General features: G+C 44.5%; 1 protein-coding gene across 1 annotated transcript in view; it reads left to right on the plus strand.

The window, feature by feature from the left end:
- Nucleotides 1-18,162, plus strand: part of LOC126462756 (EGFR adapter protein-like) — an 814,276-nt gene that overhangs the window by 785,230 nt on the left and 10,884 nt on the right. Inside the window, exon 6 of the mRNA XM_050096097.1 lies at nucleotides 2,146-2,317. Coding sequence (XP_049952054.1) covers nucleotides 2,146-2,317 — 172 coding nt within the window. The remainder of the gene's footprint in view (nucleotides 1-2,145; nucleotides 2,318-18,162) is intronic.

Here is an 18,162-nt window from a genome sequence, read left to right on the forward strand (position 1 = left end):
TGTCTAAAGCGACGTGGAGGAACAGAGCGAGCTGACTTTCGCAAGATCTCTGTTAGCGGAATCCATGATTATTTTGTAGAGGAGATTTTCGTTTTCTAAAAACGTCATAATTCTTGAGTATAAAACGTGTGCCATAATTGTTCAACAGACTGACGTCAACGATATAGATCTACACTCCTGGAAATTGAAATAAGAACACCGTGAATTCATTGTCCCAGGAAGGGGAAACTTTATTGACACATTCCTGGGGTCAGATACATCACATGATCACACTGACAGAACCACAGGCACATAGACACAGGCAACAGAGCATGCACAATGTCGGCACTAGTACAGTGTATATCCACCTTTCGCAGCAATGCAGGCTGCTATTCTCCCATGGAGACGATCGTAGAGATGCTGGATGTAGTCCTGTGGAACGGCTTGCCATGCCATTTCCACCTGGCGCCTCAGTTGGACCAGCGTTCGTACTGGACGTGCAGACCGCGTGAGACGACGCTTCATCCAGCCCCAAACATGCTCAATGGGGGACAGATCCGGAGATCTTGCTGGCCAGGGTAGTTGACTTACACCTTCTAGAGCACGTTGGGTGGCACGGGATACATGCGGACGTGCATTGTCCTGTTGGAACAGCAAGTTCCCATGCCGGTCTAGGAATGGTAGAACGATGGGTTCGATGACGGTTTGGATGTACCGTGCACTATTCAGTGTCCCCTCGACGATCACCAGTGGTGTACGGCCAGTGTAGGAGATCGCTCCCCACACCATGATGCCGGGTGTTGGCCCTGTGTGCCTCGGTCGTATGCAGTCCTGATTGTGGCGCTCACCTGCACGGCGCCAAACACGCATACGACCATCATTGGCAGCAAGACAGAAGCGACTCTCATCGCTGAAGACGACACGTCTCCATTCGTCCCTCCATTCACGCCTGTCGCGACACCACTGGAGGCGGGCTGCACGATGTTGGGGCGTGAGCGGAAGACTGCCAAACGGTGTGCGGGACCGTATCCCAGCTTCATGGAGACGGTTGCGAATGGTCCTCGCCGATACCCCAGGAGCAACAGTGTCCCTAATTTGCTGGGAAGTGGCGGTGCGGTCCCCTACGGCACTGCGTAGGATCCTACGGTCTTGGCGTGCATCCGTGCGTCGCTGCGGTCCGGTCCCAGGTCGACGGGCACATGCACCTTCCGCCGACCACTGGCGACAACATCGATGTACTGTGGAGACCTCACGCCCCACGTGTTGAGCAATTCGGCGGTACGTCCACCCGGCCTCCCGCATGCCCACTATACGCCCTCGCTCAAAGTCCGTCAACTGCACATACGGTTCACGTCCACGCTGTCGCGGCATGCTACCAGTGTTAAAGACTGCGATGGAGCTCCGTATGCCACGGCAAACTGGCTGACACTGACGGCGGCGGTGCACAAATGCTGCGCAGCTAGCGCCATTCGACGGCCAACACCGCGGTTCCTGGTGTGTCCGCTGTGCCGTGCGTGTGATCATTGCTTGTACAGCCCTCTCGCAGTGTCCGGAGCAAGTATGGTGGGTCTGACACACCGGTGTCAATGTGTTCCTTTTTCCATTTCCAGGAGTGTATAATTGTGTGCATCTGTCCTTCGGCCCTTCTTGAAATATGGAAAGACCTTATCTTCCGTTGCAGCTTACACTTTCTCCAGCGATCTACGATAAACTTCTACTTGAACGGCCATATTAAGTCATGCTCAACGCGTTCCGAGTTTACATGTATGACAGTGTTTGCAGGGAGGCACTGGAGGCACTGGACGCCAGTCCTGAGGTCTGGTTCATGGAACGACAGATTTCCATTTTGAGATAGTGTCATATGCCTTCTTGAAGTCAAGGAACACGGCAACCCCAGAGGTTACATGTGTGACCTTGGGCGAATACTACGATGGAGCTTCTGAGACTTGGTGTGAAGAATGGACACAAGAGCAGAAGTAAGCCAGACTGCTATGCCATTGTCTCTATGCCCTTACGCGTACGTGTGAGTTTGTTTGCAGAGAGGTTACTTTGGAGTCGCTGCGTTGTGACGTGGAGGTCGCATTCACGGTACACGAGATCTCTTGGGAGGCTAACTGCCGCTTGTTGTAAGGTTCTCCGACTCGAGCTGTGTGTCTCTGTTCGCAGGGAGATCGCGCTGGAGGTGCTGGGCCGTGAACCGGAGGGCGCGTTCATGGTGCGCGAGAGCACCAGCAAGCCCGGCTGCTACGCGCTGTCGCTGCGCGTCCCCAGGGACTTCCAGCCGTCCGGCATCGCGCACTACCTCATCCTGCGCACCGCAAAGGGATACAAGATCAAGGTGGGTTCGTCACGCCAGTGACAAATATCCGGAAAATATCTGTCATATTGTGCAGGAATGCCAACTGTGCAGTGGAACTTGTTAGGATATACAAATTATTTGATTTATTGGAACTCCCGTACTTGCCAGAAAACGAGGTATCTGTTCGAAACCCGGAATCGAACACAATCGCAAATATAAATTTTCGATGTGGGCAACCGCAGCTTAATCTATTCATAATAAAATGAATGATCTGCAGCAGTCGTTTTGATATTTTTTTTTTTTTATATTGCAACCAGTTTCGGTTACTTAATACACCATCTTCAGGTCTTAGCTACGCTGAGGGGGCAGACACAACATCGCTGTTATAGGATTCTACGGAAACCAGTTCAGAGAATAAATGTCTTTTATTTCACTTCGATAGCCACAAACTTGTCCTCAGGACTTTGTGACCATAAACGTGAAATAAAAGAAATTTATTCTACATTTTCGCAGCATGTGAGAGCCAGTTCATATATGTTCGCTATTAACGGTATTGTGTATACGATCGGATTTCACCCTCTCAGCGTCAGCTAATGCCTGAAGATGGTGCACTGAGCCACCGTAACTGGTTACAGTATAATAAAATAATATCAAAACGACGCCCCCGTCGGAGGTTCGAGTCCTCCCTTGGGTTTGGGTGTGTGTGTTGTCCTTAGTGTACGTTAGTTTGATTAAGTAGTACGTAAGCCTAGGGACCGATGACCTCAGCAGTTTGGTCCCATAGTACTTCCCACAAATTTCCAATTTCAAAATGACGGCTGCAGGTTGTCAGTTCAATTACGTAAGTGAACGGCTGGAGTCACAACGATCGTAGAACACGAGGATGGACATACAAAAACTTGATCTATGCATAGTGACAATAACGTTTAAAAAAAGAATCGTGGTAAAAAATTCTAAAAAACTGTAGAATCCGCTTGTAGCTGCTAATCCTCGTTTTTTGTGGAGTCAGGTACAACCGCTTTCACGATAATGAATCGCATCTTCATGTTAAATCTACAGCAACAAACATACGAATTAGAGGCCCTTGAGTAAAAACACTAATAGCGCGTACTATGAAGGAGATAGAAAAATACTCACTTGGCGTCTGGGTTACATTAAACCAAAGCGATCTCCCAACGTTCTGTAAGGCACGGATCGTAGCATCATAAAGTGGAATGGATGTTGAAACATCCATCAATAATATTAGATAATTACTGGTCATCACTGACGAACATACTAATTTGGACCTGAAAATAGGACGCATAAGCGGAAGAATAGGAAACCGTGGCATCAGAATCCCGTAAATATACACTGTAGCGCCAAAGAAACTGGTATAGGCGTGCATATTCAGATACACAGATATGTAAACAGGCAGAACACGGCGCTGCGGTCGGCGACGCCTATTTAAGACAACAAGTGTCTGCTGCTACAATGGCAGGTTATCAAGATTTAAGTGAGTTTGAACATGGTGTTATAGTCGGCGCACGAGCGATGGGACACAGAATCTCCGAGATAGCGATGAAGTGGGGACTTTCCGTAAGACAGTTTCACGAATGTACAGTGAATATCAGGAATACCGTAAAACATTGCTGCGGCCGGAAAAAGATCCTACAAGCACGGGACCAACGACGACTGAAGAGAATTGTTCAAAGTGACAGAAGTGCAACGCTTCCGCAAGCTGCTGCAGATTTCAATGCTGGGCCATCAAAAAGTGTCAGCGTGCGAAACGTTCAACGAAACATGATAGATATGGGCTTTCGGAGCCGAAGGTCCACACGTGTACCCTCGACGACTACACGACGCAAAGCTTTACGCCTCATCTGGGCCGTCAACTCCGACATCAGGCTGTTGATGACTGGAAACATGATGCGTAGTCGGACGAGTCTCGTTTCAAATTGTATTGAGCGGACGGACGTGTACGGGTATTGAGACAACCTCATGCATTCTTGGACCATGTATGTCAGCAGGGGACTGTTCAAGTTGGTGGAGGCTCTGTCATGGTGTGGGGCGCGTGCGGTTGGAGTGATATGGGACCCCTGATACGTCTAGATACGACTCTGACAGATGACACATACGTAAGCATCTTGTCTGATCATCTGCATCCATTCGTGTCTATTGTGCATTCCGACGGACTTGGGAAATTCCAGCAGGACTATGCGACACCCCGGACGTCCAGAATTGCTACTGAGTGGCTCCAGGAACAATGTTCTGGCCACCAAACTCCCCAGATATCAACATTATTGAGCAAATATGGGATGCCTTGCAACCTGCTGTTTAGGAGGGATCTTCACCCTCTCGTACTCTTACGGATTTATTGACAGCTTTACAGGATTCATGGTGTCAGTTCACTCCAGACATTAGTCGAGTGCATGCCACGTCGTGCTGCGATACTTCTGCGTGCTCGCGGGGGCTCTACGCGATATTAGTCAGGTGTAGCAGTTTCTTTGGCTTTCAATGTAGTACGGTAACAGCTTGCCTGAGTACTTAGAAAAACAGCTACCTCCTCTGCGATGAAGAAATGGTAAGATCGTCTGCAGACGCAACCGCTAGTATGTCGCAATGACAACTCTTCTACTAGCACTTGTGTGACATTCACGGCACATTGCACCTGTCAGGTTCGGCTGTGACTTACTAGCGGTTGCTTCTGGTCACAATGTTATCATTTCTTCATCGCAGCCGAGGTAGCAGTTTTTTTTTCTAAGTACTATCAGTTGTTCAGCGCTGTGAAGTTGCTATCGTACTACATTTACGGGACTCTGACGCCACAGTGCGCTTATCCGCACTATTTTTCAGGCCTAAATTAGTATGTCCCTCAGCGATGACCAATATTTATCTAAGATTATTGATACATGTTTTAGTGTCCATTGATGTGGCCTGGGTTTGCGGCTTATGGAAAGTTGGGAGATCGTATTGCTTCAATAGCTTAATGTAATCCAACCAAGTGGGTACTTTTCTATCTCCTTCACGGTAGGACCTATTAGTTTTTTTTCATTTAACTGCCTCTAATTCGTGTGTATTTTCTTGTAGATTAATCTGAATATGAGATTCATTATCGTGAAAATGGTTGTACCTTGATTCCACAACAAACGAGGGTTAGCCACTACAAGCTGCTCACCTGGTAAAATCCTAAAAGAAATTGTAATTTTTAGAAGATTTACCACAAACATTTTTTGAAAAACTTTTCTTAACAGTTAAAAATATATTTATTTTAAGTTAATTTGTGTATATTTCCATGACCTCTCTGTTTTACACCTCTCGAGTTGTTAATATGAGCAGCGTATTAGCGTACTCACTCGTAACAGTGCTGTGTTTGCAACATTTGTGCATGCGCTAGCCGGAGAGCCTGAAATTCCAGAATCTTCTGTACAGTTTGTTCAAGAAGGGAACAACACCGGTTCCCTGGTTCCGAATCGGCAGAAGTTGGTCGATTTCGGCCCGCTGAAGTTCTGTGTCTGTCCGCTGACAACCTCAGCAATCTAACCTACAATATTGCATATGTAGCCATTGAAAAGGGATTGTTGTGTTGTGTCGCACATTAATACATCTACTACTGACTGACGAAGCGGTTTCTGGCGCATCACGGGCAGCGCCAGGTAAACTTTCCTCTCGTCGGAGTTGGACAACTGGTAGTACTAAGGAGTGGAGCAAGAAAAATATATACATATTATAAAAATGTGTGTGTGTATGTATGTCTCACATCTCCTCCTAAACCACTGGAGAAATTTCAACCAAAGTTGGTACACATATCCATTACTGTCAGGCAACAATCGCTGCCTACCTATCACAGCTCAGGAGATACGACGTCATAATGCTACGCATGAAGAACTGCTCCATTATGCATGACGTTTAAAGTTGTTACTTCTGTGCTACTATCTCTATTCGCAATAAGTTTCGCAAACAATATCCACACATGCCGTGGAATGTACCTAGAAAATTACAAAATTACGTCAGGGTTTGACAAACAGATCTGGAGCTATGACGTCATAAAAACTGAGATGCGTAAAAAATGCCGCGTTGTACGTGACGTTTAAATTTATTACTTACTATTAAGTTTTAATGCATTTACTTTTTACTACTGAGACACTCCTACAATCGAGTCAGCTTAAGGAAATCCCTGACAGCTGGCAGCGATTTTGGCTGTTTCCAACTCCGTTCCGTGAACGGCTATAGGCGAAAACAATTGCCGTCTATAGCGAGCTTGGAAGAGGTGTTGACGTATAGACGTTTACAAAATTGCACTGAAAACACGTGAAGCCTCTGCGGCCAGCGTACAGAAATAGTCCGGGATCATTTCACAGCGAGTCTAGTGCAGGACTACATATATGGTTCGTTTCTAATAGAAAACTGGCGAAATGAATACTCGGGCAATGCCGAGTTTGTCAGTTGGTAATTAACAATGCCAGTGAATGTTGCCAGTAGCAGAGCAAAAATAAAGATTTGCTCCACCCTCTCTTTCTCAGCCGATGTGACGAACAGTGATCTAGAAGAAACAAGCTTCAACGCCCTGGAAAGGACTCGAAAATTTTGCAAAGATAATCCTGAGAAATCACCGTAAACTATCGGCAAAAAGAGGTAAATTTCACTTCAAATTATTCGGTTCGACAGTGACTTGATACTGCCTTCCCCTTTGTCTGAATTGCTTTAAAGTGTAATTTTTCTTGTGTGTGTAAAATAACCGTTATTGATCCCAGGAATTCCTGGTACAGTTTGCCTTACAAGGAGACTTTTTGAAACCATATATGTGGTTGTGAAAGTTAGGGCTCCTTGTATAACACCCTGAATCGTTTACCCCGGCATGCAGTTGTTTACGAGTGATTTAAAAAAAATCCTATGATCCATTACATGACTAACGCCGCAGTTACTGCCACAGTTTACGTTTCACTACTGGCTCTTTTTAGTTTCTAATTATCTTTGAGAACTGATGTGTGGGGCAGGAAGCACCATTATTGAACATGAAACTGCCAATTTCGATTTCACGAGTTGTGTAAGCTTTAGTTACGCCCTTGTCACAGTTTTCACTTTCGTAGTCATGCAATAAATAGCAGTAGACAGCCGGTACCGCTGCCAATTGATGTCATTGTCAACACTGCATGGAGCATAAGTTGACATGCGAGCGCAAGTGCAGTGCCCCAATTAACAGCGAGTGCATTCAAAACAAAAGTTATCATGTTCACCCACCATCGACTGATATTGCAGGATGTAGAACTTCCCTGGACTACTCAGATTAAGTACTTTCGAGCCATACTGCACCACAAACTCCTTTTCAGAGATCATGTGCTGGAGTGGCGTGACCCAGTAACGCACTTATTTCACCAACTAAACCCATTATTTTCGAGCTGGCAACTTAACGTTCGCACAAAGCTCCGACTTTACAGAGCAACAATCCTGCCCGCGATGCTATACCATTGTTCCTCTTGGGGAACCAACTGCAACACAAATTTACAGCCATTACAAAAACTTCAATATCGGTGTTTACGTATGATACTGGGAGATCTACAGTGGGCGAGAGTTCGGGACTTGCGTCACGAACTGGATGTAGAAAACATTCGGGATGCAATACGCTCCTTGACGCACAAACTTCTCGCCACTGTTGAAGCACTGCGCCCCACGACTCGCTCCTGCAAGATGGCACCGTGTTCGGATGCCTAGAGCCATATCTGATGTACCACTGTAAACTGTTGTATTTTTTATAACCAACTAAATAAAGTAACACAACCAACACATCAGAGGGACTGGTTGACCAAGGGCCCAGAGTTCTTCCCTAGAGTGTTAATGAAGAGATTCTTACCCATTTACCTTCAACACTTACGAAGTCCAGCCACGAGGTGGTAGCACTTCTGCTCCAACCACCCAAGGGGGGAAAAAGTGTCGTGCCAGCACTGCTTAATGTAACCGCGAATTGTTCCCCCATCACTGCCCCTCTCTCTTCGGCAGCCATTGTGCTGGGAGCAGGTGGGCAGGGTTTCATCCTCTGCTCTTCGCACCCCCTCAAAATTCGTTCTCCTTGTAAACAGGACGTACGTTACGGGCTTTTTTTGGCGGCAGGAGCATTGTCGTGTCGTTCCAGCATTGGTCAATTAAGCAACAGGCGACCATGCTATTAGAAAGCTGTCAGAAGCTAGAAGCGTTAGTCAGATCGTTAAGATGGGGATCGGTGTCAGCTAAAGATGGTGTTGAGAGGGAGAACTGCATTAAAAAGTCCAGCGGTTCTAAATTAATAATCATATAACTAAAAACCAAGGAGAAGGAGGGAGTCTTAGACTTTCTAATTTACAAATTGAAAATTATGTGAATTAACGACCCATAGGGACTGTAGTAAAAGTTGTAACTTGTACTGATGAAAGAATCAAGATCAGTTAAATGGTAACATCTCCGGAATAACAAATTATTAGTCTAGATTACGGATGTGTGGGTGTGGAAGTTAAAGTTTGCTGGGAACCAATAAACAGTTTATACGTCGTATTGGCATTTATACACTCCTGGAAATGGAAAAAAGAACACATTGACACCGGTGTCTCAGACCCACCATACTTGCTCCGGACACTGCGAGAGGGCTGTACAAGCAATGATCACACGCACGGCACAGCGGACACACCAGGAACCGCGGTGTTGGCCGTCGAATGGCGCTAGCTGCGCAGCATTTGTGCACCGCCGCCGTCAGTGTCAGCCAGTTTGCCGTGGCATACGGAGCTCCATCGCAGTCTTTAACACTGGTAGCATGCCGCGACAGCGTGGACGTGAACCGTATGTGCAGTTGACGGACTTTGAGCGAGGGCGTATAGTGGGCATGCGGGAGGCCGGGTGGACGTACCGCCGAATTGCTCAACACGTGGGGCGTGAGGTCTCCACAGTACATCGATGTTGTCGCCAGTGGTCGGCGGAAGGTGCATGTGCCCGTCGACCTGGGACCGGACCGCAGCGACGCACGGATGCACGCCAAGACCGTAGGATCCTACGCAGTGCCGTAGGGGACCGCACCGCCACTTCCCAGCAAATTAGGGACACTGTTGCTCCTGGGGTATCGGCGAGGACCATTCGCAACCGTCTCCATGAAGCTGGGCTACGGTCCCGCACACCGTTAGGCCGTCTTCCGCTCACGCTCCAACATCGTGCAGCCCGCCTCCAGTGGTGTCGCGACAGGCATGAATGGAGGGACGAATGGAGACGTGTCGTCTTCAGCGATGAGAGTCGCTTCTACCTTGGTGCCAATGATGGTCGTATGCGTGTTTGGCGCCGTGCAGGTGAGCGCCACAATCAGGACTGCATACGACCGAGGCACACAGGGCCAACACCCGGCATCATGGTGTGGGGAGCGATCTCCTACACTGGCCGTACACCACTGGTGATCGTCGAGGGGACACTGAATAGTGCACGGTACATCCAAACCGTCATCGAACCCATCGTTCTACCATTCCTAGACCGGCAAGGGAACTTGCTGTTCCAACAGGACAATGCACGTCCGCATGTATCCCGTGCCACCCAACGTGCTCTAGAAGGTGTAAGTCAACTACCCTGGCCAGTAAGATCTCCGGATCTGTCCCCCATTGAGCATGTTTGGGACTGGATGAAGCGTCGTCTCACGCGGTCTGCACGTCCAGCACGAACGCTGGTCCAACTGAGGCGCCAGGTGGAAATGGCATGGCAAGCCGTTCCACAGGACTACATCCAGCATCTCTACGATCGTCTCCATGGGAGAATAGCAGCCTGCATTGCTGCGAAAGGTGGATATACACTGTACTAGTGCCGACATTGTGCATGCTCTGTTGCCTATGTCTATGTGCCTGTGGTTCTGTCAGTGTGATCATGTGATGTATCTGACCCCAGGAATGTGTCAATAAAGTTTCCCCTTCCTGGGACAATGAATTCACGGTGTTCTTATTTCAATTTCCAGGAGTGTAAAAGATGTATAATTACCATGTCCATGCCATTAATCACAGAGACGTCATGAACAATAGGTAGACGGTTCATTTTTGTGCCGAACTTGATCTTTTCGTTGTAAGTCGTCTCCGTTAAAAGTCAGGTTGTCGTAGAACTAAATAGACAATAACATAAGAACTTTCAAAAAGGAGAGCTAATTTACTATCTCTTGTGAAGCAAAATAATGTGAGACGAATCTGCGTTAGTAACTGATTTTAACTATAAAATACAATGTGTCACCATTCGTCAGTACAGTTGACACATATTCATATTATGTCATTCCATTCACGATTCAATCATTGTCACTGCGCCCAGCGGAAACACCATCACATTGACGTAACAGCGTAGAGTATTCATGATGAAATTTGTTCAATAAGGGTCGCCTAATCATAGGAAACGTTTTAGAAAGTGGACTACATCAATGGGGCCAATTTCACAATACCAAATTGTTATCCAAATTCAAAAACCAACATGAAATCTCACTACAATATTGCTCTTAAAAACATCGGAAAACTATCACAAAAAGTAAGCTAGTTACATAGAACTTGGATTGAAATTGTTAAGAAGACTGGAAGAACAAAACTAGAATTCGTCATCTGGTCAGCTTACATTTCAAAAGTAACGAGAGAAATAACCTAATAAACTCCTTCAAGATGCACAAAGAACGAATTAAACGTGAGCTACTCAGAGTACGGTCTGTGAAATACGGGAATAGAACTTCACGTTGTTAACAAACAAAACACTTACATCTTTGAACAGCACAGTCAGTACGGAACAAAAGCGAGGAATCGAGAAATGTGAAGTCGAAAGCTCTCGCCTCTCACCCCAGCTACCGTTGGAGGGGCGACAGCATTCTTGTAGCTGTGGCTTTAAGTTTGTAATAGAGGAGTATGCTGGTATGCTGCAGAAATTTCACTGACATAGCGTGCAAGCACCCAAAAACTATTTATTAGGTTGGTACCAAGTAACGATCTTCTGCTCTAGGAGGCCATTGACCGACAGAAATTCTCTTGAGATGGTACGAAATTTCTCACGTTGCAGCGAAAACGAAAAGGCGGGATTCTTATTGACATCCATACTGAATAGATGCTTAATTCAAATGGCTATTTGGGACTTAGTCTCGCTTCCTGTCGCACAAAAGGATTTACGTCAAGAAACAGCTACTTCAGAATTTGTGCGAACGGGCCCTGGTAAGCTCCCATGACTAACACCCATTTCTTAAGGAAAGCTTTTCTTCCACATCTCGACAATACACATGAGCTGTCCTGGAATCCTCTTCCTTACATGAGAGCCTTTCAACCGCCTCCAGACAGTTTGTACTGCCAACTTTTATTACGGAACAAATGTAACTTAACTAACAAAGAGTCGAGAAACGATATATATACATCATGTTTCACTTGATTGGGAAGTAGTGTTTCCGATCACGAAAACTGACAACGGCCGGGAAGGTGGTGTGCTGACCACATGCTCCTCCATATCCGTATCCAGGGACGTTTGTGGGCGAAGGATGACACGGCGGTCGGTCGGTACCGTTGGGCCTTCAATGCGTATTCAAAGGGAGTTTAGTTCAAATTTGTCACTTCAGAACAAAATTATTCATATAATAGCATCTCTTTCCTATGTTGGGTATCTAATCTTCTTGTCACTTCAGAGATGTAAATCTGGACATTTGTCTAGCCGTCTGGGGCCAATAAGTTCCCCAGTGTATACACTATATAGCAAAAACCACATCCCTTCCACAAAAAAACAAAACATATTTCATTTTTTACTCTTTGCAATGTCCCCATGCTCTCCTGGCTTAAAGCACTTAACACACTTGAAAATTATTCTTAAATGAGTCCAGTCTGGTTGTTTGACCAGAACTCTGCTATAACTGCTGTGTTTTATTTCAATAAATGTTGACACATAGGTCCAAAATGCCATTTGTCCTTTCATCGTCTTTTTCCAACTGGGTGAAAACGTCCTCTTGTGACCCGCGGGCGTTTCAGCTTCTTTTAATACATTCTGTTGTTCATTCTACGGGCTGATCACAACTCACCTGCTTCTGGGGCAGCCAGCCACCTAAAGCGCCCCTTTTCTTGTACCTACCTAGTTCACCTTACGAGAAATCGACCTTACATATTTAGGTAGTTGTGACGTGTGGGATGCTTTATCTCTTTCCTTATGCTGGGGAATGTCACAACACGTAGACCTCTGGGATCAGAAGTCTCCCAGAGACAACCCTCTCTACGAATCACCTAATCCAGTTTCTTTGGTCGTTTGTGTTCGCCTCTATGGCACTTAATTGGGAGCCGAACGGTGGTGTGGGTATAAAATGTTGATTTTTATTTTTTATGGAAAATTTTCTTTCGGAGATTTCTCTTTAATTTGTTGAATGATTCGTTCATTTTGGATGAGTGTAAGTAATTTTAAATTATTTTGAAATTATTTACTGCAAAAGTAATTTCTACACGTTTAATGAACGCTTTCTCAGTTACGACAAGATATCTTTGAAAATGGTTTCTCTAGAAGGAAGTGATTTATGTTGATTTCTGGTACAGGTCCTGTTATATCACTTCCTGTTTGTGATGTAATGCATGATATTATCCACATTCTGTAAGGCTCATTACCCACTGAGTTATATTTCTCTCATTAATATGACTCCACCAAAGTAAATGTTTAAGAATGGTAGAAATAAGGATAATGGTTTCTACAGAACATGTCCTGTGGGAAGTAAACATCTAGGGAATGAAGTTAGAGCAAGCAACATTGAACGAAGTTCTTCATCACCGAGCGCTCGTAAGAAGAAGCTTGCGAATAGTAGAACCTGTCCAAGTGATATCAGTTTAATATTACGTTTAAGTTTACTAAAAATAATGTTTAATCTAACTGCCTGCTGTAATTTGTATGGTACAGAGATAGTAATTTCTGAAAATGCCCTTACAAAAACCAGTAACCTTTTTGAGTCGAATGTCAGATACTTGTATGGGCTTGGGTGCATCGCTAAACTTTTTGTGCACTTGTGAATCCGTCATGCCCCCTACTGATGTTTCAAGACACACAGGTGCTTCAGGGGAAACAATAGAAGTAATTGCAGGGAATCAATGAAATATGCAACAGTGTAACCAGTTGAAGAAAATGATGGTAACAATGGCATTTGCATAGCGTTTGACGGATAATGACAGAAAAGGGGCCATTAATCTAATTATTGGCGTGCAGCTGGCGAAAGTGTTGATACAGGGAAGATACTTGAAGTATTGTCAAAACATTGCCATGGATATGCGAAAGTGGGTACCGATAACGAAATGAATCAATTACATGAATACAACTTAAGAAAACTTAGGGGGGACCCAGTGGAGGAGCGGAAAGTGCCTTAGATGTGAGGATCTTTCAGTGTTCTCAAGAACAACTTGGGGTTCGCTATGCTAAAGGTGCTACTGGTGATGGAGATTTCAGTTCATTCAAATCAATCATTGACAACAGGGCCTATGATGGTCTAACACAGCAAAAGTTAGACTGTATCTAGGTTTCAGGAATTACTGCAACCAATCGCCGTTTTTTCTTCAATTTTTATTTATTCATGACCGGTTTCGAATCGCCTGGCGATTCATCATCAGACGATACAATTTAGTTTGGAGTATTGTGTGGGTTATCTGATGATGAATCGCCAGGCGATTCAAAACAGGTCATAAATAAATAAAAATTGAAGAAAAAACGGCGATTGGTTGCAGTAATTCCTGAAATCTTTAACAAGACAGTCGCAGTGTTCCAAATCCAGAAGGGATAAAAGTTTTACGCTGTGTCTGTCATGTGTAGAAACGGATGGGTACCCGACTGCGTAAAATCAGGCAAAACTTTTCTAGCAGAAAGCCTGAAGAAGGCAAGACTATTAGAGGTCGTGTAAGTGACAAAACAGTCAGTCACCTAAGTTGAATAATATAGCCAAAATACAAACAACCTTGGAACGAATGATAAAAGCAGTACGTGCAACACTTTTCCACAAGATGTCGAGTGATGTGAAGCCACACACAACTTGGGTTCAGTTGGCTGGTGTAAATACAGCAAAGCTGAGGCAGCAGGAACCCAATGCCTGAAGCTGTTGGAGCCAGTATATAGAGCCAGTATATAAAGCCAGTATATAGAGATCTAGCACATCCAAATCTTCTGAAGAAATGTCTTACAGGAAAAACAGTTTAAATGAGTCTGTAGACATATTGTATGGAGCAGGATGCCCCAAAACGTATTTGTGGTCTTGAATATAGTGAATATTGGGCTCAGTGATGCTGTGATCAGCTTCAGTGAAGGAAATGCCGGTGGTGTTAAGGTTCTGAAGGAATTAGAAATTAAGTATGGCCTTAATACAGAAGCAATCCTACAAGAACTGGATTGACAGCGAGTATCCAAGGCAGAAGTTATGGGCGAAAATTCAACAGAAGCAGTAAGATTTTATGTATATAGACTGAAGCGCGTGTGAAAATTTGTACCAAGTCGGGGAATCGAATCCTGTTCTCCTGATTACTAGACAAGTGCGATAGCGACTAAGCCACATTCGCTTACCGGTTCACAAAACTGCACAGATTACCCTGGCATGCCTCCCTCCTCCATCCGAAGTCTCGCTGACGGTCCAGTATACTGTAAGTTTCCCCTTGCACATGTAATTAACACTCACTGCTTCAGACTATATGCCTAAAATCATATCTATATGAGACCAGTAAAGTCTCCAAAGTTGTGTTATTTCATTTGTGTAAGTACCTGCACTTGGGTTTCACGCTAGACGCTGAGGTACTGTTCCAGCATATGGAGAGCCCTGAGTTGCTATTCCAGAATATGGAGAGCCTCGGAAATACTGTTCGGGCCAAGCAAGCAGGAGATCAGGGTTCGATTCGTGGCTCTGGTACAAATTTTCACTCGTCGCTTCAGTCTGTATACATAAAATCATATCTGTATGCTACAAGTAAAGTCTCCGAATTTGTGTCATTTCGTCTGTATAAGCAGAAAAGTCACTCAGACGGAAAAGGAGAATGCGTTGGTTGATCCTCAAGAAGAAAAAAGTTACAAAGCTGGAGAATTTTAGGCTGTTTCTACATTCTGCAGTGTTTTCCATTACTTGGAAAAGGTTTTTTGCAAAATGTCTCTCATTAATCTCAAAAACTACGCTCTGAAGTTTTTTTCTCTTACTGACACTGGTATTACGGTTAAATGGATCGATAATAGTAGAGGTAGCACTCGCCGTTTGATCGCAAATTTTTTTTAACTACATAAATTTTTAAGAACTTCATTAACAATTTTTTATCTCGATTCCTAACAACGATACTTGATACTAGATCAGTGAATGTATAGGATATGACTATATCGTGGCGAAGTTCCGTTTTATTACCATGGATAATTTCTGAGAAAACGGGATACACAGGGTGTAACAAAAATGTATGTCACAAACTGCCGGACACATTCCTCGCAAACAGACGAAGACATTATGTTATATGAACATGGTTCTGAAAACATTTTGTTCCCAAGTTTTTTCTCCAACTCATTCATTAATTATGGGAAGCACCCACAAATAGAACGCAAAAAAAATGGCTCTGAGCACTATGGGACTCAACTGCTGAGGTCAGAAGTCCCCTAGAACTTAGAACTACTTAAACCTAACTAAGGACAACACACACATCCATGCCCTAGGCAGGATTCGAACCTGCGACCGTAGCGGTCACGCGATTCCAGACTGTAGAGCCTAGAACCGCACGGCCATTCCGGCCGGCTAATAGAACGCACCAGCATACCACACGCAACTGTGTTTCACACAAGAATACCCGCGATGGGAATTGATACATGCATAAATCCTCCAGATGCTCGTGTGATCAACATTCAGTGTTGCAGCTACATATTTTGTTCTTACACTAGGGTCGTTGTCAACTCCCGTTGCGATGTTTTGGAAATTGTGGTAAGGTCCTGTAGGTCCAAACTGGTGAGGCCATCGGTCCCTAGGCTTACACACTACTTAATCTAACTTAAACTAACTTACGCTAAGGACAACACACACACACCGAAGGAGGACTCAAACCTCCGACGGTGTAAGCCGCGCGAACCGTGGCAAGGCGTCGCAGACCACTCGGTTACCCCGCGCGGCCCCGTTCCGATGTCATCGTCCTTCTAGGTCTCAGTCTTAAATGCCCCATGTTTCGTAAGTCGACTATCAATGACGTCAGACGTTTTCCTATCGGGGGACCGTCGTCCCGGAAATCTCTCCCGGTAGAAACGTTGAGCGCCAGCGGCTTTGCAGCTAATCCATCAAATGGGCATCTGCTATTATTGCATTTGTGTACACTGCCGTTGCACGAGCCAGATTTGTGATTAACTCTACATAGTAATCCGTGTGCTTGCAACGGTCGTACTGATCGTTGGAACAGTTGGTGTTACCTTCAAAAAAAGTACTGTCGTATGCTGCATGGCAATAGGAACATGTAAAACAAAACACTGGCGGTTCACAACGTAACCAGACGTTACCAAGAGTGCATGTTCCCCATGATTCCAGTGTTCTGTTATTATGTGTTTCCCACGATCTATGAGTTGGAGATAATGTGTTGTAACATGTAAACAAAGCGTATCCTGATCCATGTTCGTATAAGATAACTTTTTGGTCCACTTATGGGGAATGTATCATGTAATTTGCGCCATACATTTTTGTTACACCCTGTAAATGCATCAAACTTAACATTATCAGGATAAGGCATTGATACTCCTCTTAAACACTGCTCCATTCATTGTTTGCCTTATTGTATGGGACACATTACTCCTCGCCTCTTCTAGCTCACCAAATTATTCTCTTTCTACCGTCTGTCGTGTTGTGAATACAGCACAGTTTAATTGTACAACACCCAAATGTAGAGTTACAAGTCCAAAATCATAAACCGATGCTGCGAAACCCTTGTCACCTCTTCTTATACCGAACTCTACTCTTAAGAATAAACGATGCTGTATATTTGTTTATTCTTGAGCCGTAGGGATACCAAGAACTTATGGCAATTCGAACAAGTTGTCTTATTCCATCAATCCCTGCGTGACGCAAAGCTTTGCAGGCACATCCGACATTTGCGTGCTCGCTTCTCGTTATCTGCAGCCTGCAGCGGGCCGTCTGAGTGATTACCAACTCCTCTGCCGCTTCCCACTACCGCGCATATAATTGCTTGCGCAGGTGGTAATTTGCAGCGCTTTGTAAGTGTCGCAGTGCAGAAAATTGTACTTCTCGAAGTGCAGAACAATGAGCTTCTCGACTAGCTTCTGAAGCTGTTCTCGTTCCCCGACATTTTCTGTACCCATACTTTCGTGGTACCACAACGTATGTCTCTTTTTTTTTAAGTAAATTATTTGCGGCAGTTTGTTACACGTCTGATTCAGCGAACAGCAGCTTCTTCTTAAAATCTGCACATAGACGGAAGTTTCGTTCCCAGTTGTTAGAAATCAGTCGGAAGGAGTCGATAATTATCACTTTTAATCGATTTAATGTACTTTTAAGGGGCTCCGGAACGCCCTATACTTGCAATGTTAAAATAACGCTTATGAATTACATCTTTCCTCACAAAGTATTTGAGGTAGGAAGTTGAACTTTTTACAGATTATTTATTGGAATATGGGCTACAACTTAACACAGGGATTTTACAAAATTTTAGTTCAATTATTAAAGATGATTTTTTTTCAATTGTAATGAAAATTCACAACATTTTTTTGCAATTTTTTATTTATATATTCAAAAATATACAGTCTTTTGGAAAAAGGCTGTGTTAAATTATGCAGAAGGTACTGTGTAACATTTACTGAAAGTTTGAAACAAATATGTTTGGAAGATCCTTAGAAAACATGTAATTAGTATGAGAAAATAAAAGTTTTGGGAATCGAGCGTCAAAGATTGGATTAACTTTTTAGTGCATTCCAGGTCCATAGGATGGATTATCTTC

The sequence above is a fragment of the Schistocerca serialis genome, chromosome 1, assembly GCF_023864345.2.
Source record: "Schistocerca serialis cubense isolate TAMUIC-IGC-003099 chromosome 1, iqSchSeri2.2, whole genome shotgun sequence".
NCBI classification, from domain to species: domain Eukaryota; kingdom Metazoa; phylum Arthropoda; class Insecta; order Orthoptera; family Acrididae; genus Schistocerca; species Schistocerca serialis.